Here is a 25,885-nt window from a genome sequence, read left to right as displayed (position 1 = left end):
TGATGATATTTTCCCATATAAAAATTTAAAAAAATATTAAAAAAGTTGTTGTTGAATTTCAAAATTCTAAATTAGTATTAACTAATATACTCGTAAAAAAATGACTACATTCAAAAGCAAATGACAAAACATTTTTAATAATTCCTGATTTGAAATTTTGAAATTTAATAATATTTTTTGGATTTTTTTTTGAAAATTTATTCGATTTTTTTTTTCACCAATACAATTTTTAAAGGATTTTCCCCCGGTTTTTTTATTATAAAACATGTATGTTGAGTTGGGCATCACATCGAGTTCGCCGCATGGAATCATGAAGAGGCATGTTTTATCCGAGTCAAAATCGCCCGCCTAAAACGTGCACGAGCCAGCCCGGGTCGGGTGAGTGCTAGCGGTTTGGAATTTTTTTTTCCTGCTTTTTTTTTTTTACCATTAGATCAACATATTTTAATTATTTAGATTTTAAAACCGAATGCATCATATTAATTACTCCTCCTGTCCTTAATATAAGACCCATTTAACCAATTTGATTAGATTAAGGAAGTTAGGTAAGTTAGTTAATTATAAGAAAAATGATACATTTTTCCTAAAACACCATGATCATCTTTCTTAATATCCCCACTCCCTCTTCTACTTAATTATGGTTGAGGGAGCATCCATAGGGGTAATTTAGAGAAAATTGATAAATATGATAAATGGGTCTTATATTTAGGACCAAAACCAACTCAAGAATTGGGTCCTATATTAAGGATCGGAGGAGTATCAAGTACCAGCCAACAACACTGTATCTGAGAGTATTATTAAAATTATTCAAATTATACAAAAAAAAACTTGGGTGATATTAAAATTTTTACAAAAAAAATTATACAAAATACTAACACACAGATTTCATCAATTTGGGCGATATTATAAGTTTTTCCAACTTAATTTACTATAGATTGCATAAAATTGTTAAAATAATTCAAATATCTATGCCAACCAAGTGCCCGGTGGTGTCAATTTTGCACGTAAGCCACAATAGCTCAATAATGAAGGCAAGGTCCAGTTACGAAGATTCCATTCCCCACAATATTGGCAACAGTAGCAGTGCACATTTAATTGTTTAATACTAATGCCCAGTCATTAGTAGATACTTGTATTTGCAAAAGGCAGAAGATTCTCGTAATCTCCAAACACTTTCATACAGAGAATAAAAGTCTTTTTTTTTTAATGCCAACTTACAGAGAATAAAAGTCACAAACTATTATTGCTGACGGTCTCGGACGTCCAACTAAAACAAGCCTATTACTATTCGTTAGATCGTTCTCGCTGATTATTTGAATATATACTGTCCTATATATGTTTTTAGATTTTTTTTTTTTTATGTAGATATATAGGGGAAGGGTGGGAAGGATACGTAGAAATACTGTCAACACAATCGGATATATCCATTTACATTATTTTGTTAAAAAAATACTTAATTTATTATTTTTGTCTGATAATATTTAATTTCTGTATTATAAGATGAGTGCAGGTGAGTCAACTTTTATTTTCAATCTTTTTTTTATATTTTTGTGATATTTATATTATATTAAATGAAATTGATATATATATATATGTGTATGTATATATATTGGGGTAAACATGAAGATCTTGTGCATATTTTATTCATTCAAGTGGCGAACCATATATAGCAAATGTTACCTGCTTGGTCTTTGAAGGTTTTAGACGGAAAATAACATAGGACACGGGCGTGCTGTGCATATATATGTGTATGGTACTCCTCCTTGTAAGGCTCATTTTATAGTGTAGATTATATTATAAAATGAATCTTATATTTATGATTAGATGGGTAATCATTGAGTTACTCATCACTCCATTAAAAAAAAAAACAATGCCTGGTAACTTCTACACGAATCAAAAGTTCATCATGCCTAAGCAGAAACTGAATTTCTACACGTTGTTGTTCTTATTCTCCATCACTTTCAACCTAGCCAGTGATCGAAAACGACGCTGATTATGTCATTCTAATTTTGGCCCGTTACTCGAATTTAATTTGTAAAAGCTCTAACATATGTCTAATATATATAGGGAGGGAGGGGGTGAAAACGATTGGGATTTTTTTGATGATCTACTACTCCGGTCTTTAATATAGGACTCAATTTTTGAGTTGGTTTTGATCATAAATATAAGACCTATTTATCATATTTATCAATTTTCTCTGAATTACCCCTATGGATACTCTATCAACCATAATCAAGTAAAAGAGGGAGAGGGGTATTAAAAAAGATGATTATGGTGTTTTAAGAAAAATGTGTCACTTTTTTTATAATTAACTAACTTACCTAACTTTGTTAATCTAATTAAATTAGTGAAATAGGTCTTATATTAAGGATCGGATGAGTATAATTATTTTAGAATTTTGGTGTTCAAATTAAATTAACAAGCTTCGAGAAAAAGCTGGTGACCGTATATGGAGAAGCGTTACGAATGAAAGCTACGTGACTGGTTAGTAATTAGCGAGGCAGAATGGGACACAACGACCGCGCGATATCAAAAACAAATACAATAATAAATCACTACTGTGTCCCTATACGTTTTGTTGGCTGATTCGTGATTATTGACGTAAGAAGGAATCTCAAACACCATTCTCTGTTTCTGCTCTTTAATGCTTCGTTAGCTCATTTTGTAAACTAGCCCAATGCTTTTGACGAATATGTGTGTGTCTTGCGTGGAATCCACAAGAGCTTAACAATGGCCAACCCTGGCCACCTATAGCCGTGAACTCTGCCATGTATTTTTTGTGCGGTATTACAACATATTATCTCTGGTTTTTAAGGTTTTGTTTGACTTTTATTTTGATTCTAAATATACGACCCTAATCTATTTTATTCTCACATTTATATTTTTTTTTCCAAAATAGTATTTATAATAATGATAATCTAGCTAATACACTTAATTAACAAGGATATTTTAGGAATGACAACACCTATTTCTTACAAATAACTAACTAACTTATTTATTTAATCTACTCAAATTAGTCAACTAACTCTTATATTTAGGAATGGAGGTGGTATTACCTCTAATTTGGTTCTAAATATAAAATCCCAATCCATTTTGTCTATAATATTTATTTATTTTTTTAATATAGTCCTTATAGACTTATAGTAGTTGTATATGTTAAAGGTTCAATCAAATTATAGTTTTAGCTAACATGTAATTAACAAGGGTATTTTAGAAAAGACAACACATAATTATTATAAATAACTAATTCAATAAACTTTCTTAATTTATTTAGATTAATTAACTAACTCTTATATTAGAGATGGGGTAATATGACAGGAGAGTGTTTAGTTCATGTAACAGGAATTAGTCGTAACAAAGCTAAGTTAGTTTCACACGTGTACAGGCTATCACCATTTTTGGGCGTGTATCATCCAACAAAGCTCAACCGCCTCTTCCCCCCTCTCCCCTTTTCTAAATCCCTGTGTGCGCGTGTAATGATATTAGAGCCACGTATTAACATGTACATTCACGTGTTTATAAATGTTTTTACTCTGTAATTACATGAAGGAGCTCAGTAAATGGCGAATTATTTTGGCGTCGAACAGTTTGATTTTCAACTAATGACCCAGAAGATGCCACGTCGTAAGCCGAAGGAACTGCGGACCAGGGGATCAGGTATCCTTTTAATTCATATATTCTGGTCTTTTGGTTTATTTAGTGATGAGCAAATATTCAATTTTTAGTGACTTCCACTGATAGTTGTTTATTTCCGCGTATGCTTTTTGCTTTGTGTTTGCGCTAGAAGGGGTGGGTTATTTATTTATTTATTTATTTGAAATGTTTATCAAACTAGAGAGCATTAGATCAGTACCATAGCAAGCTTTATTGCGGTTTAAAAAACAATGAGCCAGCTGATCAATTTGATTAACCCACTAATTCCTGTTCTGATTGATTAAACAATCGCTTCAGAATCAACCACTTCAAACCAATGTAGTTTTGGAAGTAGACGAACAGATAACCTAGAAATGCATATATCTGCCTCTATATGACTAAAAAGAAGCCGATATATATAAATATATGTATTAGTTTAAAATTTAAATCTAAAAAGGATGCTTCTAATTTGATATCCTATATATACATGCAGAAAATTAGGGTCAATTCGTTTAAAATAAAAATAAAAATAATTTTGAAGTCGAGAGGTAAAAATGAGATGAAAATAATATACATTTAATTAATTTTAATTACAGGTAAATTATTTTTAGCACATTCACCGTCTCTACTCTTTACATCAGCTCCCAACAACTCCTTTATATTTAGGGGGTGTTTGACATTCTCAAAACCGCGGTTTCAGAAGCGCTTTTCCGCAAAACGAGTAACTCTTTCATATATTTACTTCGTAATCCGTAAAAGCACTTCTGAAACTATGGTTTGGTTTCTATCCAAACACTCCCTTGATAATAAATCAAAATATATTTTTTTAATTTTCAATGAACTGGGTTTATGACGGGGTCAGGATTGTGTTTTTTTGGGGGGGGGGTTATATATAAAAGCCCTCATAGGACGGAGGCTTCAAAAGTTGAAGAAAACGAAGATTATGATAGGGCGACAAAAATTAAAGTAAGGTGTTAATTAATAATGATGCATGCTTTTAGGCTTTTTAGCATAGTTTAAGAATAAAGAAGGCGGGATCGTTTCCTGATGCAGTGAACCTCACATGGTTTTATGTAAACAGTGAACACCCACCATCACTCCACACACACACACATGCTCTCTCTAGGGAACATAACAGATAACACGCACCACCAGATCACTTTCGTTTTATTGCTACGCTCTCTCATCCCCTTTCATACGAGCTAGTGCTTCGTAAAAGCTCCTTTACTAACTTTAATGATCCATTCTACTTGCTGGACAAAAAAAAGTGGAAAGTGGAAACTATGGATGCTTGATCTCTCCTAATTTTAATCTCAAGCCAGCCCGGGATTAAATGAGGATCATATATACGGGGTTGCTTGAATTAGCTTATTTTAAGTGATTTTGTACTGTGCAAAACAAATATACGATGGAAATTTTATTTCATAACGAGCAGAATTGCTTTTTCTAACTGATTCTATGTTTTCCTATCAAATGAGTTTAATTAATCCAGGCCTGATCTCTTTTTTCCTATTAAGTTGTCAAATTTCCAGGCGACTCAAGTCCTTATTAATCACCCTGCAGGCAATTGATTCCTCTTTTGCATTATTATTTGGGCAGATTTTTATAATTAAACAACCATGCCCCTGTAATCTCAATTAAATTGCCAACCAGTTAGTTATCAGTTATAATTTCGACAGAAATTACTCCTTCGGTCCTTAATATACAACTCATTTAACTAATTTGATTAAATTAAGAAAGTTAGGTAAGTTAGTTAATTATAAGAAACATGACATGTTTTCCTAAAACACCATAATCATCTTTCTTAATACCCCTCTCCCTCTTCTACTTAATTATGGTTGAAAGAGTATTCATAGAGGTAATTTAGAGAAAATTGATAAATATGAGAAATGAGTTTTATATTTAAGACCAAAACCAACTCAACAATTGGGTCCTATATTAAAGACAGGAGGAGTATTATTTCTAACTAGTGCTAACCAACTTTGACCCAAAAAAAACTAGTGCTAACCGGCGTAGGCACCCAAAATTTCTATATCTATATGCGCGCGCGTGTACACACACATGTATACGATCTTCCAGATTCGTCAAGATCAATCCGTCTCTTCGACTCGGTCGTAAGACATTATTAAAACCACCAGATTGAGAAACTTTTCGGTCGAAAAAGAGGCTTTATCGTAATTAGTCAATCCATTGATTAAAGGTCCGTTTGTACAGAGGGAAATGGAGTGGAAAGGAAAAGAGCTCAGTTTAAAAAAAAAAAGAAGTGTTGACCCCAAAAAAAGAAAAGAAGAAGAAGTGGTATTTAATTATTTTAATTAATTTTTCTTAGTCTTTCATCAAGCTTTCATAATTTCATCTTTTTAATTTGTTTAAATTCAGAATCATTAAAATTTGTCTATAATTTCTTTTTCTTCGATTCTTCCATACCTAAGCATAGGATAAGTGTTATACGTAAACAAAGATGGTTGTGGCCCTTGTGGGGATCTACACCACCATAGAGGAAATGCTAGCGACCCTCACTTTCCAGTTAAGTACATTGTTTCTAGCTAGGCCGACTTAATTTGTTGTTGGGGTTTTATATATTTTCTTTAAATCAAGAAGATTATTTGCCTTCTCAAAAAAGTAAGCACGAAAGTTGTTGGAGGCATATCTATGTACACGGCCAACTTTCTATTTTCAATATTATATCACATAGTCCCTCCATAAATAGAAAAACAGACCATCTATATAAGTTATAGACTAATAAACAATGACTTGGTTCACGCCTTGCAACGTTTCCAGTGGTAACATAATTTTGCCGATGATATATGTCTTGTCATTAATTAGTGAATATTGCACAGATCGACGTTATATTAAGAACTTGTGCGTGCATGGACAAAGACACGGAATAAGGAAAGACGGAGGATATCTGAGATAACGTGGTCGACCCTCCCCTTATAATATACAGCCTTTCACTTTCTTCTGCAGGCCAAGCCAAGGGCGGATCTTCTAGGTTATTTTTCTGAACTTACTGTTTTTCACCTTCTCACCAGAGTGGTTTAAACAATATTGCTTTCACATCTTCCAATGCGAGTTTTTAAACACGATTCTTCGCAATCCTTTTGCCTGTCAGTGTGGGTATTTATACGTTTAATGGACCTATATTGAGATCCAAAAAGGAAGTTCCAGAACATACACTGCTTCGTTAAAGGGAACGATATCTGATATTATTATCTCTGCTGTAACGGTGCCTCTAACTGGCTCTTGGAAGCGCCCTAGGGGCCTGCCATTGAACTTGGTCTGTTTGAATTGTGACTTAATATTTTGTAATGGTGGGCCCTGTATATGGTGTTTGAATTGTGATGGCTATTTGGCGTGCTTATGCTTTTCCATGCTGGTTCAGTTGGGACGGGTGATAATTAAATACTTACATAATATATTATATTGATATTATTATCTCGTGTCAACTAAACATGAAGGGAATAATTAAAAAAAAAATACCGAACCATTGTATTTTTATACTGTGAATTAAAAAGCACAAGTACAAATCAATTGCTTCGCTTGTAAACCGCTTAATAAATTTAACGAAACATTCATAACACGTTTTTAACAATATTCTTATTTATTTTCCTTTGGACTTTTCTATCATTCTCATCTCTACCCCGCTAACTATATTCTTATTGATAAAAAAAATCGTGCTAAAAAGTTGTTAATTTTTTTGTCATTTAACTAATTTAAATTATTTCCTATTCTCATCGGAGTTGTTAGAGTTTATAAGACGCACTTTTGGATTTTGGTTCAAAATATTCGTTTCTGCCGGGGGGAAAAAACAATGACAAATGCAGATTGAGTTTTTTTCCCCCCCCAGAAACGATCTGATTGGTTGGACTTTTCAGCCCAGATTTGGCCCAATTGAACAGAAGAAAGCGGCCAAGCCCAAACAGACTAGTTTGAATGGGCCTGTGCCGCATTCTGGACTAACCCCTCATCATGTTTTCCCCATCGCTCATGGGTTTTTAGGCTTTTGCCTTCTTGTGTACGGGAAAAAACCCACGCTTCGCCTCCTGGTTCCGTGGCTCGCCCTTGCCCCCACAGGTCTTTTTTTCCTGTTCCTGGACGAGCTCCAATCAAACGGAAATAATAGGGAGCTCCGTAATCTTTTCCCGACGTCGTGGACCCGTCCATGGCTTCCTCACTCCACAGTTCGATCTCTCTCCTCTTCATCGACTTTCTTTCCGATTCAGATCCAGAAATGTGGTCACAGTTTGGTCCCCAAGACTTGCCACACATGATATGACCACCTCTCTCCTTCTCCTATGTCGACAGAGTTGTCCTCTGTGATCTGCCATCTCTCGCTTATGCCAACATCGTCTTCTTCAAATCCACAGGCAATGTGCAGGCGGAGGAGGACGACAACGAGCCCGAGGAGAAAGGCCGCTCTAAAGGTTCCGAAGATAGATTATGAAGGTTGGTGTCATCAGGAATGTAAGATGAGATGAAGCGCTAGTCACGCGAGGCTGCTAAGCGTAGTCTCCCAAGGTTCACTTTTTGCTGACCTTATTGGTCTCGCATTTTCATTTGCTTAATTTGATTTTGGCCACGTTTTGACGCTGAGTTTTATTTTCACGAGGGATTTCCTATAAATTTTATATTACAGAATAGAAGAGAGGATAGTGAAGCTGGAACTCGGGTGGAAGTTTGGTTTGTTTTTGAGAGGATGGGATGTGCAAGTTACTTGGAAAGTCTGCAGATAATTCGTGGTGTTGAGTCAATAGCATAGCATGTCGAAGAAACAATCGAAAGAAAAAGGATCATCAGTAAGTCCTTGTATTTCCTGTCACTAGCTTCTTCGTTACACAGCAGCAATTTCTATGTTTCTATTTCCACTAACACAAGTCTTAATGGCTAATGCCATGGCCTAAGTCGTTTAACACCAATGATTAGCTTGACTCTGGCTGGACTGTCTAAGATTTAGAAGATTGAAAAAAAACAAAAACATTATTCATATCTTTGCACATTGCATTTTTATATGATGTTATTTCTTTGCCAATTGCAACTATTTGCTGGTATTTATTAACAGTAGGTTGGGAAGCATATATCTGTAGAGGCAATTATCCATGTCATGATATCAGACACTTGTGTGGAGCTCTCCACCTGAAAGCCGTAGGCTTCCAAGTATAATTATCTGAAGAACGTGCTCTGAAGCGGATCCAATCATGGAGAGCAAGCTCCATGTCATGAACTTTGCTTCTAAGATCTTCACAACAATTGGCATGCATGCTATAAACCTCCCTAAACTGATACCTGTTACGGTGGCAGAATTCACCGAAATAAGTTGTGTTCACATACTGAATGCGAAAGCCATACGCTGCAACTACGTCTTGATTCTGCACAATATACGAACAGAGGGACCTGTTGACTCGTGAGTTTGGATATAGAACCTTCATGAAATTAAAGTACTTGAAGAATTCAATTGATATCGCTGTTGATTTCAGGAAGAAAAGTCCCCCATCTTGCACGTTACCTCCCCTTTGCTCATAACTTGAGAAATCACACGAGATTGTGAGTTCATTTTGGGGATGAAAGTGTAAAAGTGGACTTCTGAGCCACATTACATCTGCATCCTGCAAAAGCAAGACTCCGGAGTTCAAGCAGTTCAAGTTCAAAGGTAATTGTCCTAGAGTTATCAGTATAAAATATAAACATAGTAGAAGAGTGCGACTTCTCTGGGGCTCCTTCTTATTCTTTCAATATTTTTCTTAATTCGCGTCATTGAGTTTCTTACTATTTCATTCCTTCAATATATTCTTCTATATTCCAATAAATTTAAGTATTAAAAAATATGAGTATAATTTTCTATAAACTTCTAAACTATTATGTTTTCCAGTGCATGCGACTCAGAAAAGATATATAGTTTAACAAAATAAATGGAGAGAAGTAAGTGACAAGAAGATCGAAAATCTTACCGTGAAGATAATGTTGTAACCCAGTTCAAGAACCTGGAGCAGAACGTAGTTTCTTTTCCAAATGAACACATTGTCATCTGGGCTTGTCGTGGGTTGTGCAATGATGCGAAGATAATGAGAAAAGATGGATGGATAGAAGCAATAGGGATGCAAGGATCTGCAATAGTTAAGTGCTTTTGCGTCCATGGGTATGATCACTAGGTGATTCAAAAATCTCTCTGTCCCTTCCCCAACCTTAAAACTTCTTAGGAAAACATCAATGATAGATCCAGGGCTTGCCCATGCTTCATCTAGCATTGTGAGGATCACTGTTCTGTCGGGCATGGTCGCTCTTGTCAGAACTTGATCCAGTTCTTCTCTTTCTGAGTGTGACTGTTAGGAAGGCAGTGTCAGGTTTAAGAACAAATCAAAACATACCAAAATGTTGCGCATTTACAGGTGTACATCCAATACGATGGAAATTTTATAGGTGAATAGTTGTTTTCATTTCTTGGATCACTGTTCTGTTCCTGGGATTTTATGTTACAAAGCTTTTTCGTTTTATGTTCTTGCGTAACGAGAGGAACAGAAATAACAGACGGAGCAGATTATGATGCTGATGTCAAAATAAGGTTATAACTGTTCTGCGCTGTCACGTCTCAAAATTCCACTCTATCTCTATTTTCATCGTTGTCCAGCAAAGCTTTCGTCTAACTTTTTGTTTCCTCTCCTCTTCTTTTCTTGTTTTTTCTTGCCAACAGGCTTTCATCTTCAAATAATTATTGACCAAAAAGTCCAAAAAAAAAAAAACAGAGCATATAAAAGCAGTGGTACAAATTCACGAATCATGTGGGAAAAATGCAAAATCAAATATGAGAAAACCCAGAAAAGTATGTAGATAGCTAAACAATAATGCTTACAGTTGGAGGCTTGAGCAAAATCCTTCTCCGACTACCACTTCGAACAAATTCAGAAGAGTGAAACAGAAGGAAGCAAAGGAGGACGATGAAGAAAGCGGCAGTAAGAGAGAGAGACTGCCATCTTCTCAGTCCCAAATCTCTCATCCTTCCCAAGGCACAAATTTTTGCAGACTTTTAGGCCAAATCCGTCCTTTGATGGCTTCAAGTTTTAGGGCTTCTTTCGTTTATATATAAAGAAAAGGGACGCCATTGAAAAAGAAGCCAGTGGACTGAAAGGAAATTCCTTTCTCCTTTACCCCTCATAAAGGCAGAATGAATCGTGGAGATCTTGAAAAAGGAAAGGCATAATTCATTTGGATTCACTTCAAAAAGATAGCGCTTATAGTGCCCACCCAATTAAGCACTTGGCGCCCGCCACGCTCCTGAAGATTTGTCATTCATTGATTGTCTGACCGTAATACTGTGGATATAATTGGGTAATAACTGATTTTTTTTTTTTGGGGCCAACAGGGCAATAACTAATCTTTATAATTTCCAATCTCCCTAGATTTCTATTATTTCCACTTTTTGTGCAACATAGATTTTATATTAAATTTCACCTTTTTCTTAGAAAATAATTAGATAAGTAAATAAAGAAACGTATCTTTTTAATTCTTTCTGTGTGGAGTAAGCTTTAATTTCACATTTTTTTGGGTCAATTTTACTTATAGAAATGATTAAATTAAATTATACATTTTTTAGCAACAGCAAATAAGAAATCACCTTACCTAACATAGGTAGTACTCAAATTGTTGCGGAAAAAAATATAAAGGAATATCATACTGACAAACATCTGGTCCTTATGCTTTATTCAGCCTTTATTTGGTCATTATATATATATTCCAATTAAGCCTTTGATGTCAAAATTTGTTGTATCATCGTGTCCGGAATTAAGTTGGCCGAGACAAGAACACGTATCAGCAGTCAACCCAAGAATAGATTGAATTTGAATCAACCAAATGCAGCTAAACATCAACAATCGACGATCTTTCCCTAATTTATCACAAAACCATCCATACTTCGTTGAAGTCGCAGATCAATCCCGCATCACATCGTTGATTTTGTGATTGGAAGATGATGCATGAAAACGACAACGCCTAATGGCGAAGAAAACAGGAGTGGAAAATCATCCAATCAATGAACTGAAAAATCAGCTTTCTCAGGAATACATCTTCAAGGGTTTCCCCCAGTTTGGCATTACTTGATCTGAACTGAGAGACGGATAATAACATACAACAGCGGCGTGTAACTTTATACTATTCCTTTGAAAACAAAACGGCCTTTTCTACCAGCATCGACACGAGACAAAGGAAAAGCTCATAACAGCTTTCCCTTCCAGATTGCAACTACACTTGTATCTTTCCCTTCCAGATTGCAACTACACTTGTAATTTGTTCATTTCATGGAAACGAACCTTGCTGACTCACAGTTGAGAACGCAACCACAGGTCCAGTTGAAGCACAAGCTTATGTCATGTCCCGCTGATTCTTACAATCGCTTCTTTTTCTTTTTTCCTGATTTTGCTTTCCGATGGCCCCTCTTGAATACTGCTAAAACTTCAATGCTGTGTCGAAATGGCAGATAGAACATATTACCATGCTTGTTTTACTTTGTTCATTTTTGTGGGGAAAGAGAAAGAAGGGGAGGGGAGGGAAAGCTATACGATTAATACTATAATACCATCTAAGTTGATGAGTGCGCATCACTGCAAAGCATGCATTTTTCAATGGAAAAGGGAAGTGCACTACCTCTAGGAACCTAAACAAAACAATAAAGTAGTAGTTGCGCTTCTTAAAATTCCAGCTTCTCAAATGCTTAATCTAATGACTAAGTCTATGGACATCTCTCAGGTGGCAAAAGGTTTGCATTCAAACTTCTACCCAACCAACAAGCCAAGAGAATATTCACCACCTGAAAGTAACACACACTCTCACTCAATCAAGCATCCCTGATGCATGTTAAATTTGCTTCAGTTTATTACACATATTTGGGCTAAATTTTATTTTATTAAAGAAATATGGCTTAATTCTGGGCTTTATGCATGGGTTTAACCACTACTTGACTTTTTTTTTTTTGGGTACAAAAAAGTTTAGATAGGCTTGGTCCCAAGAGCTCACTAAAGCCAGAGTATGCTTATAGTCTTAGAGAGCGTTTACAGAAGTATTTACAGATCACTCACTAACAAAGTTCTTACATCAGTAGCGGGGTTCAAACTCACAACCTTGTGATTATAAACCGACTCCTTACCAATTGGACTAACTCTTGTTGGTCACTACTTGACTTTAATAACAGATCAAAATGAATGCAGACTTAAAAAGCCTACTGGACTATGCCCAAACCAAGCCAGATCCACAACAAGGTATAGTTCCAAAACATGTCTTTCACTTTCATAAAAGATACGTTCGTCTACCTCAATAATTACTCAACCTCAAAATTTCCTCGTCATTCAGTAATTTTTTCTTTCCTTCTTTTCTTCTTCTTGTTCTTTTTTGGCTTGGGTATGGACAAGGAAACTGTCAGTGCAATCCAAATTGTTTAATATAAATAAATAAAGGAAACTGAGGAGTGGTACAAAGAAGGTATACAATAAGTACCTTTGGGTGCCAGGAAAAAAATTAAAACCATGGGCTTTCTCCAAGTGCCACGCCTTACTAGACAACAATGCCTTGCAGTCCTGTTGACAGCTTGTTGCATTAACATTAGATAACTAAGAGAAAGGTCGAGCAAGCTTACCAATAAAAATTCATGAATGTAAGTACCTCTTTGAAGCTTTCCCATCCACAACTTATATATATGAGGGTTTGTGGCAGTGACTGTGTGGTGTTATCCTCTGGTGCCTTGTTTCCAACCTGGACCGAAGCTTCCTTAGCACGCAAAACCCAAGGTCTTTTCTCTTCCTTGACTCTTGAGCTCGAGCTGCACTTAACTTGAGTCAGTAACTGGCATATGGCAATACTTTCAATATGAACAAGCTTCATAAGTCTACTGAAAGAACAACCTTTCGGATGATGACAGCACTCTACGCTCTATTGATGATATATTTTGCAATGTATCAACAAGAGATGCGTCTAGTCCTTTCCTGGGAGGATCAATGACAACAACATCTGAGCCCACAAGCCAAGAAAGAGGTTCCTATACAATTTGCAAATGATTCATGAAGTCAGTTTTGAACAACACATGACCCCGACAGAAGCTACAAAACTTCAGGCTCTCTCTTTCTCTCTTGTCCTTGGACATAACAAGACTACATGAAAATATCTACTCAGATTGATGCAAGAAAAATGCAAACCATAATTTGTTTTAATCATCATACTCATATAAATTAGAACACTTAAATTTCGGGAGTTGATAAACGAAACATATGACAAGGTTTTAGATATCCAGTACTGACTTTTGAAGCATCAGCATGATGCCAAGTAATGCTACTCTCAATGGTTGCAGGCAAGCGATCAACCGTCTTCTCGAAAGACAGTTTTGACTCTTTGTTAATCTCAATGCATTTTACAGATCTGCAAGACAACGACCAAAACTATATATTATCCTAATATAACACAAAGTAACAGTCTAAAATGGATTTTAGAAGTTCAAAACCATCCATATCTTGCCTGCACTTCCTAGTAGCCGCTAATGACAAACCAATGACCCCAGCCCCAGCATATAAATCCGCAACAGATGATCCATATGGAACATACTTCTGCAACTTCTTAAGCAAGATATTGAAAGCCTGGAAGAAAGAAAATCAGGCCAAAGTGATTAGGATTCTCTTAGGCCTCAAGCAACTTTAGATTGGTGTTGCCAATTAATATTTTGCCAATTTCTTATAAGAATGACCACCCAAAGCTCATATGCAAGCAACACAAAAGCCCAAAAGTCAGTAATTTAGACAAGCAAGGCATGAAAAATTTATTGCTTTCATGAATAAGTAGATGGTGACTCTTGGTGCAGAAAAGTATAGTGGACACCAAAGTGCAAACATAAAAGCTTGTTTTCAAGGATCTAGCTTCTCTTCCCCATCAATTACATGCATTCGCTGATTACAAAATAAATTACTAGAAGTCACTGAGTCAGGATCTTCACCCGTGTGTTTGCCTGGCCAAAACTGGAAGGAGCCAAGGACACATCAATGCCACCAACATGTTCCCAAAAATCTCTTTCTCCAAGAAGATGTCTCCATCTATTCCCAAAAATGATCTGCACTACCAAGGAAGCATCCAAAAGGCATGAATCCCGTGAAAATGGCTATGATGCATGTGTGAAACTAGACCAGATACTGTCTAGTAAAAATTAAGAAAGGTCTACACTTCGGAAATTCCAAGCAAATATCACATGCACATGCTACAAATTACAATTGCGCCTGAAACAAGTATATATCCACATTATTCTCATATGCCTCGCGTCTACATGCTATCATTTTCAAAGAAATGCCAAGTTCCAGGTCCAGCATCATTTAGTCACAATGAAACAAAATCTGATAATGAGATCTTGGTCCTTTTTCACTGCATTAAACTAGGACAACAGTACTATGTTCCGGCAAGAAACAAAAATGTTGACGATTCGGCCATAACGCAACAACGTGACTTTTAATTTAAAGCATGGTAAAGATAATATATGGCATCCAAAGCCATAGGATACGCAAAAGGGAAAAGCTCTTTTAAGTTATTCAATGTTTTACAGGAACGAATTTTAATTGAGCAAAATAAATTCAACAAGAAATAGACGTAGTCCCAACTTCAGCAGACGTCTTCCGATTTCATCAATAGTCATCATTTTGTCTCCGAGTAACAGTATAAACTCACATTGTTTGTGGAAGTCTGGAAATTGGCCCACACAGAGTGAATTAAATGGAAACTGCTCCTTGGCCCACCATTTCTCCATAGAAACTGCAATCAATCACATCAAATAATCACTTTGCGTGCGGGCGTGTGCGCGCGCGCGAGAGAGGGAGAGAGAGACAGAGGGCTAGAGAAGAATCCATCTTGGTCAGAGAAACTGATAGAGGAAGAGAGGGGGGGAAAAAGATGATGCCCAGCTTACATTTGCCAATGCAGTCAGTTTGTCCGACCTGGGTGAATTTTCGTTTCTTGAATTCCAAACTAAAGTGACCTGTACTTTTCCTGAAATAGTTTAAGTCTATAGATTAAATAATGGATAACAATTTGAAAAGGAAATGCCAAATTTTGCATTATTTTGAATAAAGTCACCGTTCTTATATCTTTCTGCGGCAGGAAGAGATGTGTTGTAAGTTGTAACGGCCATCTGCACACGCCCGTCAACGATTAACTTTCAAAGAATTGACAGCTTAAATTGTTACGCCAATTCAGCATCTACCGTAGCCAGTTTAATAACTGTTCACCTGAACGTATCGTAAATCGCCAGTACCCTCATCTTCATCATATGGCTGAACTTCCACCTCAGTAATACCTGAAAAGCATTGAGAACAGATATAAGCAACTTGAAAATCAGCTAAATGGACATCCAGTCGACTATGACAAGGGAAAACCTCGTTTAAGCAGGTCCACGGCAGCATTAATATTAGGATGATGAGCTGCGTAAGGAAGGCATGGGAATAAACACGTTAATAATGTCCATTAAGAATGTTTAACCAAGAGGTGACGGCAAAGCAAAACGAATAAATCAGGTTCACGGACCTTTGCAATCCGGAATGTCAACTACGTTATGAGTACCCTCCTCATAAAGTCCGATGAGAGGGTTCGTTGATGAACCGCGCACGGCCAGTTTTGCACGGCATCTCCAACCCCACTTGTAAAAAGCATTAGAATCGATAACAAGTGTGAGGAAGGAAAGAGGAAATAAAAATTGCAAGAATTTTGTTAATGGAGCGAATGACTAACGGAAATACCAGCTTGCAACTATCAAATGTGAAATCCGAAACTCCATATTTTTCAAAGAAATTGGCGGCTTCGTCGACAATAATGGGATGATGGAGATTGAGCTCGTGCGTGCACCCTGAGCAACTGAAAAATCACGACTGTGAGAAAAAATTCCGTATTATGAGTGAATTTAAGTAACAGATAATGGAGGAAGAGAGTAAAGCGTACGATTGAAAGTGCGGGCAGTGAAGAGCACAAGTGAGCGAAGGCTGTGAGGATGTACTAGAGCTTAACGGCAAGGTTAGAGAAGAAGGAGGCGGCGACGAAGGGTGAGTGGGCAAGGCAGCGGTAGCGTGGCAGGTGAAGAGAGGAAAGGAAGGCCGGGTTGAGACAAGGAAGAGGCTCATACCTCCGTCGTACCTGAACCTGAAGTCGCCTGCTTGAGTTGCAAGGCGGGAATGGATAACGGTGAGCAGGACACGCTGTATAAATATTAAATAATATCCCGTGGTTGTTTTGATTGTTTCAGGCTTGGGCTTGGACCAGGCCCATCAGTGAATTAGGGCTAGGCTGGCAGCAGGTTTATTCCCTAGCCCATCAACGATTAGGGCTAGGCTGGCAACAGATTTATTCCCTGGCCAATCACGAATTAGGGCTAGGCCGGCAACCGATTGATGCCCTAGCCCATCAATGAATATAGGGCTAGGCTGGCAACAGATTCATGTCAAGTCCTCAACGCTTGTTTTTTTCATGGAAAAAAAAAAGAAGAAGAAGGACGGTGTACTTGTATCTTTTTCAGCCTGAAATGCGCTGTCATCAATAAAACAAACTGGCTTTAAGAAAGAAAACTTAAAATGGCTAAGCTAATCGATCGAAACAAAATTTCAGGCCCACAATTTGACCGAAACAAAATCTAAACCCGAAAAACCATAATAATAATAATAATAATGGTGGATATTCTGAATTTCAAATCCTTTTTGTTTTATAAATCATATTAAATTACAAACAAATCAGCAAGATATCATATATATTAAAATCATATGGCTACTAACATCACATATTACAGAGTACTTTTAGCAAATCAAAAGTAAAATGTCTGGCCCAAAAAAAAAACAAAAGTAAAATGGGGGATTTACGCTATATTTATTGTATTTTTATTAAAATTTTGAGCAGCTTAAATCTCGAGGTTTTATTATTTTATATCTTTTGTATTTATTAGAGAATAATACGTTTAACTCATCAAAAAAAAAAGAGAATAATACGTTTAATACATCCTTTTCGACAGCCATGTTTAAAACAATCAGATGAAAAAGTTCTAGCCACACCCCACGAAAATTGGTCGCGTTGTCCAATGTCCATTAAGTAAAACTTACTCAAGGTTTTCATTAGAAAAAAAGGAAGAAAATAATTATTTGAGGCAAGCTTGCGTGCTTTTGAAACACGCAGAGAAACCTTCAATGATTAAAACAAATAAACAATACAGCACGAAGTTTGAATATGTTCACCGATCGACTCATCCGGCTGCCTGGTTGGCATCGGAAAAGCATTAATAATAATGCTTTCCACATCACCTGGCTATTAGCAGAAAGGAATATTAGAGTTGGGGGGAAAGGAAAAAAGCAGAATTTATACAGAGTTTATCAACATCAATAAATGTATAAGCGGAGAGTGATCATAGTATCATGCACCATGACCGTAGTCAACCAGAAATGCTGCTAAGTGCTGTTGATTCTCTATAATAAAGATAACAGCTACCTCAAAGGTCATCATTAGTTTTACGACTGCAAGATCAATCATCAGTACCAAAGTAGCGATCACCAAACTCGCCCATTCCAGGGATGACACGGAACTCTTCGTTTAGGCCAATGTCAATTTCAGATGTTACAATTTTCAAGGACGGAAACCTTTTACACACACATTTGATTCCCTCGGGTGCCTGATTTCGACAAGAGTCCATTAAGATCGGGAGCTGGAAGAAAAAGTATAATTATGATCACATCTATAAAAATGGCATCGAAACTCACAGAAATGAGATTCAGGAATATTATGTGGGATTCCGGAACTCCTTTCTGAACGAGTAACTCAATTGCTTGGCTCGCTGAATTGCCTGCAATTCAAGTTATCAATATCAGCTTTCAATAGCCAGAACAGTGTAAACTTTCAGTGCTTTCAGTAACCATTACACATTTAGACGGGAAAGATTCTAGCAAATCGACTATCCACAACTGAAAAATTTCATGCAGGTCAATAAATTAAGCATTAAGCCTAAAGTCAATCGTGAAAAAGTTAGTTAATTCACTGGGTAATATCAACCAGATTATCGAGATGAATGAAATTAAAATGTGGTCTTTATTTGCTGGTCGTAAATATCTCAGGAGGGAAAGCATACACAAATATGACACAGTAAAGGTGGACAATAAATAAAGGAAGGACGTTTCAAATTATCGAGAGTAGAAGAGCACCTGTAGCAAGGACAGGGTCAAGAAGCAAAATATGACGCTCTGAAATGTCCATGGGAAGCTTCTCGTATATTAACTGCTCAGAGGAGCAAAATATTCACAGTTAAATATGAATCACGCGTGTACAATTTTAGAACCAATATAAGAGACAAAGTTTAATGGAGGTCAATTTGACCAAAAACGGAGTTATTAACCTGTTTTCCATAGTCCCCATCTCGGTGAATCAAGATTTTCCCAATTTTAATACCTTGCAACATGCACGTAGTGCATTTTCCATGCTCTCACCACTATCATGCCAAAAAAAAAAAAAACAAGGAGAAATATTCATCTCTAGAGGAACTGCCTAAACAGAGTGCAACAGCGAATGATTCTAGCTTAGCATCAAGATTCAAAATGCTCACTGCATGATTAACACACTAACAATGAAAACCCACGATTAATAATCTAACTGCATACAGGAATACTGCATATTACCTGCTTAGTTGTATTTCTATTAGCAGTGTATCATTTAGATATTGGGGTTGCCAAAATTAATACTCAGTTCAAAGCTCACCTTCGAACAATTGAAACACCACACAGTTTCTTGCAGAAGTCAACTCCAGTATAGATAGATCCTGCAAAATAAAGTGGAATTCTAAGTCTACAGATTGCTTGTCATATATGAAAATTTACAATAAAAAGATTGAAAGAGATGTAGATCTGCTTCCATTACATATTAACTAGAAATGTTGCTTTGTTCATAGCATCATTCCCATTCCCAAAGCAAGAGAAGAAAAAATGAAGACGGAAAACTTCACATGTGATGGCAAAGATGCATAATTACCTGTTGGAGTAACTACTTGCTTTTCAGTAAACGGCAAATGACCAAGGCCATGCTCAACAACCTGATAATGAAGATCAAGAAAGGCAGTCATGTCCTGTGTTCTGAGTATTAAGGAAGCGAAAACCAATCAAGAATAAAAGTTAGGCAGAGCTATGAGGCATGGAGTACCAGCCGTATAAGTCGATCTGAGTAAAAAGCAAAATCATGCTTTGATATGTCTCGATCACGAATCAATGTATGCATTCCTCGAATCTGAAATTTATCAGCATAAATGGTGAATGATCAGATATAGATGTAACAACTCATTGCAGCATCTTACTGCTTGTAAGCAGGAAAAAGAATTGCGACCTCTACCATTAACTACTATCACCTACGTTCCTTTCATTCTTGGAACCAGGGAGGGATTTTTCACTTTCTTCAGTCATAATCTGTGCATCTATATGATGTGACTTTACCCTTTCCGGCGACAGCACATGGCTTCTGAAATTGATTACCCTAAAATTCTATTTTCTTTACCTAATTATGACAAATCCAACTCCGATTTAATCTTACTTCTTTTATTGTTTATCGTAGAACAAGTAATTCTGCACTCCGAAACTACAGTTCCTTGTATAAACTCATCAAAGATCTGACAATGCAAACAAGTAAAGCTTAAGAATCAGAACATATTCTTTTCCTTCTACATTCAGGAAGAAAAACAAAATAGGAATACGATTAGTGATAATTCTTTAATATGTTCTATAAAAGAGGCATAACAGTCTGCTTCTGAGGGTAGTAAGGATGTCTGAAAGTGATGAATAAAAATTGGTTATTAAGGTGATGCTCTCACCATCGAAGCACATCACTACCTGGAATGTTGACTGAATAACATACAGATTAGAGTATATCTTGCACAGATTATGTTGACCAAGTTTTGTCTGGATATGTTGTACAATCAGATCAATGGCAACATGATTATCACTTCCTCGTGGAATGATCACATCAGCATACTTCTTTGATGGATGAATAAAATCATCAAAAGAAGGTTTGACAAACTTTGCATACTGCAGTGGAAAATCATGAATCAAAATTTGGGCACCTTAGGCACAATAAATTGTGATTAACTCACTTTCTTGAGGACTATGAAATTATGGTTCTATTGAAATATTTGAATTTTAGCAAAAATAAAAACATTTATAAAAATAGAAGATTCTATCCCTGGCAATGGCAACAAAATACTAATTCAAATACTGGGCTTACCTGTTCAAGAACAGAGCTTACATCCCTACCTCTTTCAACTGTATCACGTCTAATTCTACGAGCAAGTCTTACATCCGCATCTACAGGAAATTAATGAACAAATACAATTTTACCGAGAATCAGACAAATCAGTGGTGTTATCATTACCTATAAAAAGAAAAGGAAAAGATTTGAATTATTTTGTTTATTATTCCGAATACATAAGTGATTACAAGGACTCTTCATAAGACAAGGCCCTATGATCTAGCCAATTGGAATGTGAAATAAAATTGATGGTAAACTTAAACCTTTATAGACTCGGAAATGCGTCATGACAGTTATTAACAGAGTACGATATGAAGCATTCTAGGCATTAATGCCCACACATTTCAGAACACAAGCCATTAAAGCATTGAGCCGAAACCATGCTCTGCTATAGCAATCAAAGCTTATATTCAGGTTCATCATTAGGAAGTAGGGTGGAAAATAGAAATGGATCAAACCTGAATCAACAAAATTTTCAGGTTCATCAGATCACGTACACGATGGTCATGGAAAACAAGAATTCCCTCTAATATGATGACATCAGAAGCATTGACCTATCAAATAACGTCAACTACAACTTAGCAAAGGGAAAGCAAGAAAAACGAAACAGAGATCCAGAAAGCTAAAAGGTGAAATGAAACAATATGATAAGTTATTAAACTTGTGTGCCAATAAAATATGGCAAGAGATCAACAAGTGTGCATCAGTATATGTCCAATATATGTTAAGGCATCCTGGTGATTTGACAAGTGGACGTCCAGAGTACAATGGTCATAACGAAAATTTATACACAATTAAAGACTATAGATAATTCGAATTGGAATGAATGAAGGAACTTTGCGTATTCCATCGATGAAGGAAGATTTTTTAAGAGTCAAGCCAAGCAATTTGGGAAAGAAAAAGGCAATTGACATGCTTAAACATCTACCTGCCCCAGAACTCTAGATATCATATTTAATATTTACCAAATGCAAGCATATCCTTCAACATGAGTTTGGCTTGATACCTGCCGAAAACTATCAGTAGAGCGCTGGTGCTTCTTAAAGTCATAAATTGGGACTTGGACGCTGTGGCCCCTAGGAGCTTTCGCATGCAATCTAAAAGCTGCTCGGTGTCAAAAGCGTCTAAAAGGAAAACCAAGGGTAGTTACCAATTAGCAAGGGATGGAATCAAGAAGCCGGCTTCTATCAACAAGCAGAATAACAGAACAGCCAAGTAGTTGAATAAATTCATACAAACTAAACACGACCAATGCTAATAAATCAAATATATATACATATATCCGGTATGAAAAATATGTATATACATATATAGATTACCGGGATGATCAAAATTGTACTCATGCACACGTTCCATTTCTGAAGGCGTCAAACCACGATAAAATGAATCCTAAAAACCACGCAAATCAAACAGATCAGAAAAGTAAAAGCGTTAGAATATAATTTTCCTCGTGTGATAAATATCAAACTGATTAGTGATTACACCAAAAAGTTGCCAGGAAAGAAAGCCAAGACAGAAAACCTGATTGACGAGCACAACTCGATGATCGTGAAGCTGCTGGATAATCATGTCACATACAGTGGTCTTACCCGAAGCAGTACCTCCCGAAACTCCTATACATTAAATCCACCAACACCGTAATGGAATTGAAATGAATGTGGCGCGAAACCGGTCAGCACGAGAATGATTTTTTTTTTGGGGGGGGGGGATATCATGCATGGTTAAAACTTAAAAAGGACAATTAGTTTCAGAAACAACTGACGGAATTCTTTGCAATACGCCTAGAAAGATCAACACTCATGATGTAGCGAAAAGTATGAAAATTACCGATTACGAAAGGCTGTTTGTGAGGAGAATCAGGGGCTAAGGTTGAGCAATCAATAGCAGAAGCAGAGAAACGACGGACAGGAGATGAGTATGAAGCAGGTAGAGACGAACTGCGGCCATCAAGGCGTAGGCCGGAGAAATGAGGCCCTGAAGCGGCCTCCATCACGTGGTTGATCAGACTCGTCCCTTCCGGCATTGCATCGCTCTCTTTATATCGCACTTTTTCGGTGTGGCTCGTAACAGGAGCATGAAACTCTGCATTTGGTCACTGCTCTGAAGCGCTCTGAAGCCTGGCCCTTCGTTCTCCCCCCCCCCCCAAAAAAAAAAAATTTGCAAATGTACACTCGTCCATTTGCACAAAAATACCAAAAAAAACTATATTATTATTAATGGCAAGTAATGTGTTTTTATTGTAATTATATTTTTTAATTGATCTTAATAATCTCAATCGATGAAAGTTAAAAATAATTTAATGACTAATTTTTAAAAGTTTCTTATATTTTATATTAACAATCCATGCAATGATGCAAAGAGCGACGAAAAAACTTGTAGTTTAACTTATAAAGATAAAAGATTTTAGATTTGTTTTATTTGGAGTAGTTTTTTTTTAAAAAAAAATTCTCCCATAAATCCCTGCAATATATATGCATGACAAAAAGGATGTGGTATTGCGAACGGTCGACACGTGTGATAACTGACAAGTTACAATTTACAACGAACAAGTGAGATTTATCGTTGGTCGTTATTGCGTTGAAGCTAACTACCATGAGGCATGGCGCTCTCTCATTAGATGTGGACGATAATATAACGTTGGCCCCAAAACAAGAAAGGAAAACCAATCCAGATCCAAAGTTATCTCACAAGTCACAACAACTTTTTACTCAGCTAGGGAATACACAAGAAAACAAGAGGAAATATATATCTAACTCTGCTCTCAATTCTCGATAATCATACATAACACTCATGACTCTAAAATTAAAACCCGATTTGTCTCCTCAAACGCAGAGTTCCGCTCTTCAGATCCTCATACAAATAACAATGCAAAAATTAGCATGACGTAAACAGTAAGTCCTTGTGAAGCTGAAGCTGCAGAAGTAGAAGCAGGGGAAGACGCCGACGACGACGACGACGAAGAAGAAGAAGAAGAAGGCGTGGAGGGGCATTCCCAGCAACTGTTTGCAATCTTCACCTTCATGCCTTGTGCGCAGTGGCCGGCGGTACCACAAGCGAAGTACCTCGTGCCTGCGTTGTTCAATTTTACGACATCGTTCCCGCTGCTCATGGAGTTCACTGGATTGCTAATATCACAGCTCTTGAAGTCACTCTCACTTCCCAGTTCAACCACACTATGCAACCCAGAACTGTACTTGAAAACTGCTAGACAAGACTTGATGTTTTATGAATTTTAATGAAACCGGGTAAAGGAAGAAGCTTTAACGAATTATGGAGGAAAAAGAAACGTACCGAGTTGATCGCCGACCTTGAATGTTTTTCCTGAGGACCATGTGTTAAAATCTGTGGATTCATCCCAACCTTGGCTTCCACCAACATCGTATTGAGTTGCAAAGGCTTCCTTTGCGAACAAAGCAGCGATCAATGCCAAGAGGATTGTGTTCTTCCGCCCCATGTTTTTCTTCGTGGGTCTCTCCCTCTGCTCTGTTACTTCTGGTTCGCTGGGTTGTGTTCGAGGATTAATGATCTCCAACTATTTATACAGCTAGCGGTAAGAAAATTAAGCCTCGCTGTCAACATAAAACAGTTTGTTTCTTCATATTATCAGCCGAAAACAATTTTAAATTGGGGGTCGTTATAAAGTAACGTGCTGAATTGTTAATATGTAGTGTATAACATAAAGAGTTCAGCTTAGTTGGATCAACATCACCTGGTCATTTCTTTAATTCCAGGCAAAACAAAGGCAAGCTTCTTTTGTGGCTCACACTCTAGTTTCAGAATTTAGATTGCCCGCTAAGCAAATTCTGGTAGATACCAAGACTGCCAAAGCTTAGCGTTCAAACAAAGGGATCATACTTCTCTTAAGCATGGCTAGTCTGGAAACTCAAATTTTCAATTCAGACGACCGACTTATCTGGAAATTTCGATCAAAGCTTGTAAGGGGAGTAAGTTAATGTATAACGTGCATAAGTTTAGTTAGTTTATCTGACGGCTGGTTCATTAGTTGCATTATGGAAGCAGAAAGTATTTGTGAAGGAAAATTTTCATTTTCCTGCTTCGATTGGCAATCTATCTAATATTATTTATAAAAGAACGTTTTATAGTAGTATGACCATTTCTTTGTGCATTATCTTAATTTATCATATCCAATATTTTTTTTAAATTAGTTTTGTCTCATGATTCTGTGCAATCGCACAGGGTAATTTCAATTTAGACATAGTTTTGTGATAATGCAGGGAGCATTTTAGATGCCAACTGGCTAATGAGATTCATTTTCTTCAGCATTTACTTTGTTTTGTATTAACCTGAGCATGAACTAGAGGTAGTTTAAGTTGAAGCAGAGACAGCCTAGCCTGGGCCAGGAGTCCAACCGGATAGATGGGTTCTGAAGGCATCATGCCCATGCAAAATGAAGTTGCTAAAGCCCAAAAAATAAATAGAAAAAAAGAAGAAGTTGATCAGTAACTAGATAACTTAGATTTGATCATATAGATAACCCAATACATCGCATTTTTGTAAGATGTAGTAGTAGTAGTATGAACTTTTAAGCCGAGTTTTGCTGCATTAAGTATCAAACTGGCGCTTAAAGAATGCAAGAACCTCATTGTACACTAAGTCCCTGGCATTAAATGCCATGACGTAGTCGGCATGAGCATAGTCCTTAATGAACTGAACACTAAGCTTATCAACATCATGGAACTTGAGGGCATCAAGTAAGCTGTCAACATCAAGAACATCAGATAGAGCATCTCGTCCTCCATAGCTAACAAAGAGAGGGAGGTTATGGGGAATGTTGGAAAGGTTATAAAGCGGAGGGAATGCTTCTCCATAATGCATTATATTGTAGTCTGGTCTCTCGTAGTTGAATTTCGCCAGAACCCATGCCCAACAGCTAACAGCTGCCACAATTGCTTGTCCTGGTCAGTCATATCTGAAATTAATGGATATATAATAACCTGCACTGGCAAAGGTAAATCTTACTCTGAGCCAAGTG

At 36.8% G+C, this 25,885-nt stretch overlaps 3 protein-coding genes and 1 pseudogene across 5 annotated transcripts; all 4 read right to left on the bottom strand.

Moving 5' to 3' along the window:
- Positions 1 to 8,396: 8,396 nt before the first annotated feature.
- LOC114729605 (uncharacterized protein At4g15970-like) lies at positions 8,397 to 10,941 on the bottom strand. Of its 3 annotated transcripts, none has more exons than XM_028916635.1 (4): positions 10,478 to 10,941; positions 9,579 to 9,950; positions 9,137 to 9,236; positions 8,397 to 9,024 (listed from the first exon to the last, which is right to left on the bottom strand). In XM_028916635.1, the coding sequence occupies exons 1-4, from the start codon at positions 10,619 to 10,621 to the stop codon at positions 8,987 to 8,989; spliced, it is 654 nt and encodes a 217-aa protein (XP_028772468.1). In that variant the 5' UTR covers positions 10,622 to 10,941; the 3' UTR covers positions 8,397 to 8,986. The 3 variants fall into 3 exon arrangements, with proteins under 3 accessions (XP_028772468.1, XP_028772467.1, XP_028772466.1); XM_028916634.1 differs by having other exon boundaries at positions 8,397 to 8,999; XM_028916633.1 differs by having other exon boundaries at positions 8,397 to 9,236; positions 10,478 to 10,938.
- Positions 10,942 to 11,625: 684 nt separating this feature from the next.
- LOC114729604 (uncharacterized RNA methyltransferase pc1998) lies at positions 11,626 to 16,778 on the bottom strand. The gene is made up of 15 exons (XM_028916632.1): positions 16,576 to 16,778; positions 16,377 to 16,491; positions 16,165 to 16,276; positions 16,017 to 16,061; positions 15,870 to 15,937; positions 15,718 to 15,772; positions 15,551 to 15,630; positions 15,313 to 15,396; positions 14,594 to 14,707; positions 14,122 to 14,240; positions 13,908 to 14,025; positions 13,515 to 13,648; positions 13,276 to 13,432; positions 13,111 to 13,190; positions 11,626 to 12,080 (listed from the first exon to the last, which is right to left on the bottom strand). The coding sequence occupies exons 1-15, from the start codon at positions 16,752 to 16,754 to the stop codon at positions 12,005 to 12,007; spliced, it is 1,536 nt and encodes a 511-aa protein (XP_028772465.1). The 5' UTR covers positions 16,755 to 16,778; the 3' UTR covers positions 11,626 to 12,004.
- Positions 16,779 to 18,136: 1,358 nt separating this feature from the next.
- LOC114729601 (uridine kinase-like protein 1, chloroplastic) lies at positions 18,137 to 22,915 on the bottom strand (annotated as a pseudogene).
- A 795-nt stretch (positions 22,916 to 23,710) lies between these two features.
- Positions 23,711 to 24,347, bottom strand: LOC114729602 (mavicyanin-like). Its single transcript, XM_028916627.1, has 2 exons — positions 24,184 to 24,347; positions 23,711 to 24,093 (listed from the first exon to the last, which is right to left on the bottom strand). The coding sequence occupies exons 1-2, from the start codon at positions 24,344 to 24,346 to the stop codon at positions 23,744 to 23,746; spliced, it is 513 nt and encodes a 170-aa protein (XP_028772460.1). The 5' UTR covers position 24,347; the 3' UTR covers positions 23,711 to 23,743.
- Positions 24,348 to 25,885: the final 1,538 nt, after the last annotated feature.

Source organism: Neltuma alba, unplaced genomic scaffold (genome assembly GCF_004799145.2).
Source record: "Neltuma alba isolate B1F8T4 unplaced genomic scaffold, ASM479914v2 tig00012649_pilon, whole genome shotgun sequence".
Taxonomy (NCBI): Eukaryota; Viridiplantae; Streptophyta; class Magnoliopsida; order Fabales; family Fabaceae; genus Neltuma; species Neltuma alba.
Note: the sequence above shows the minus strand (reverse complement) of the source record. Positions and strands in the feature narration are given on the sequence as shown.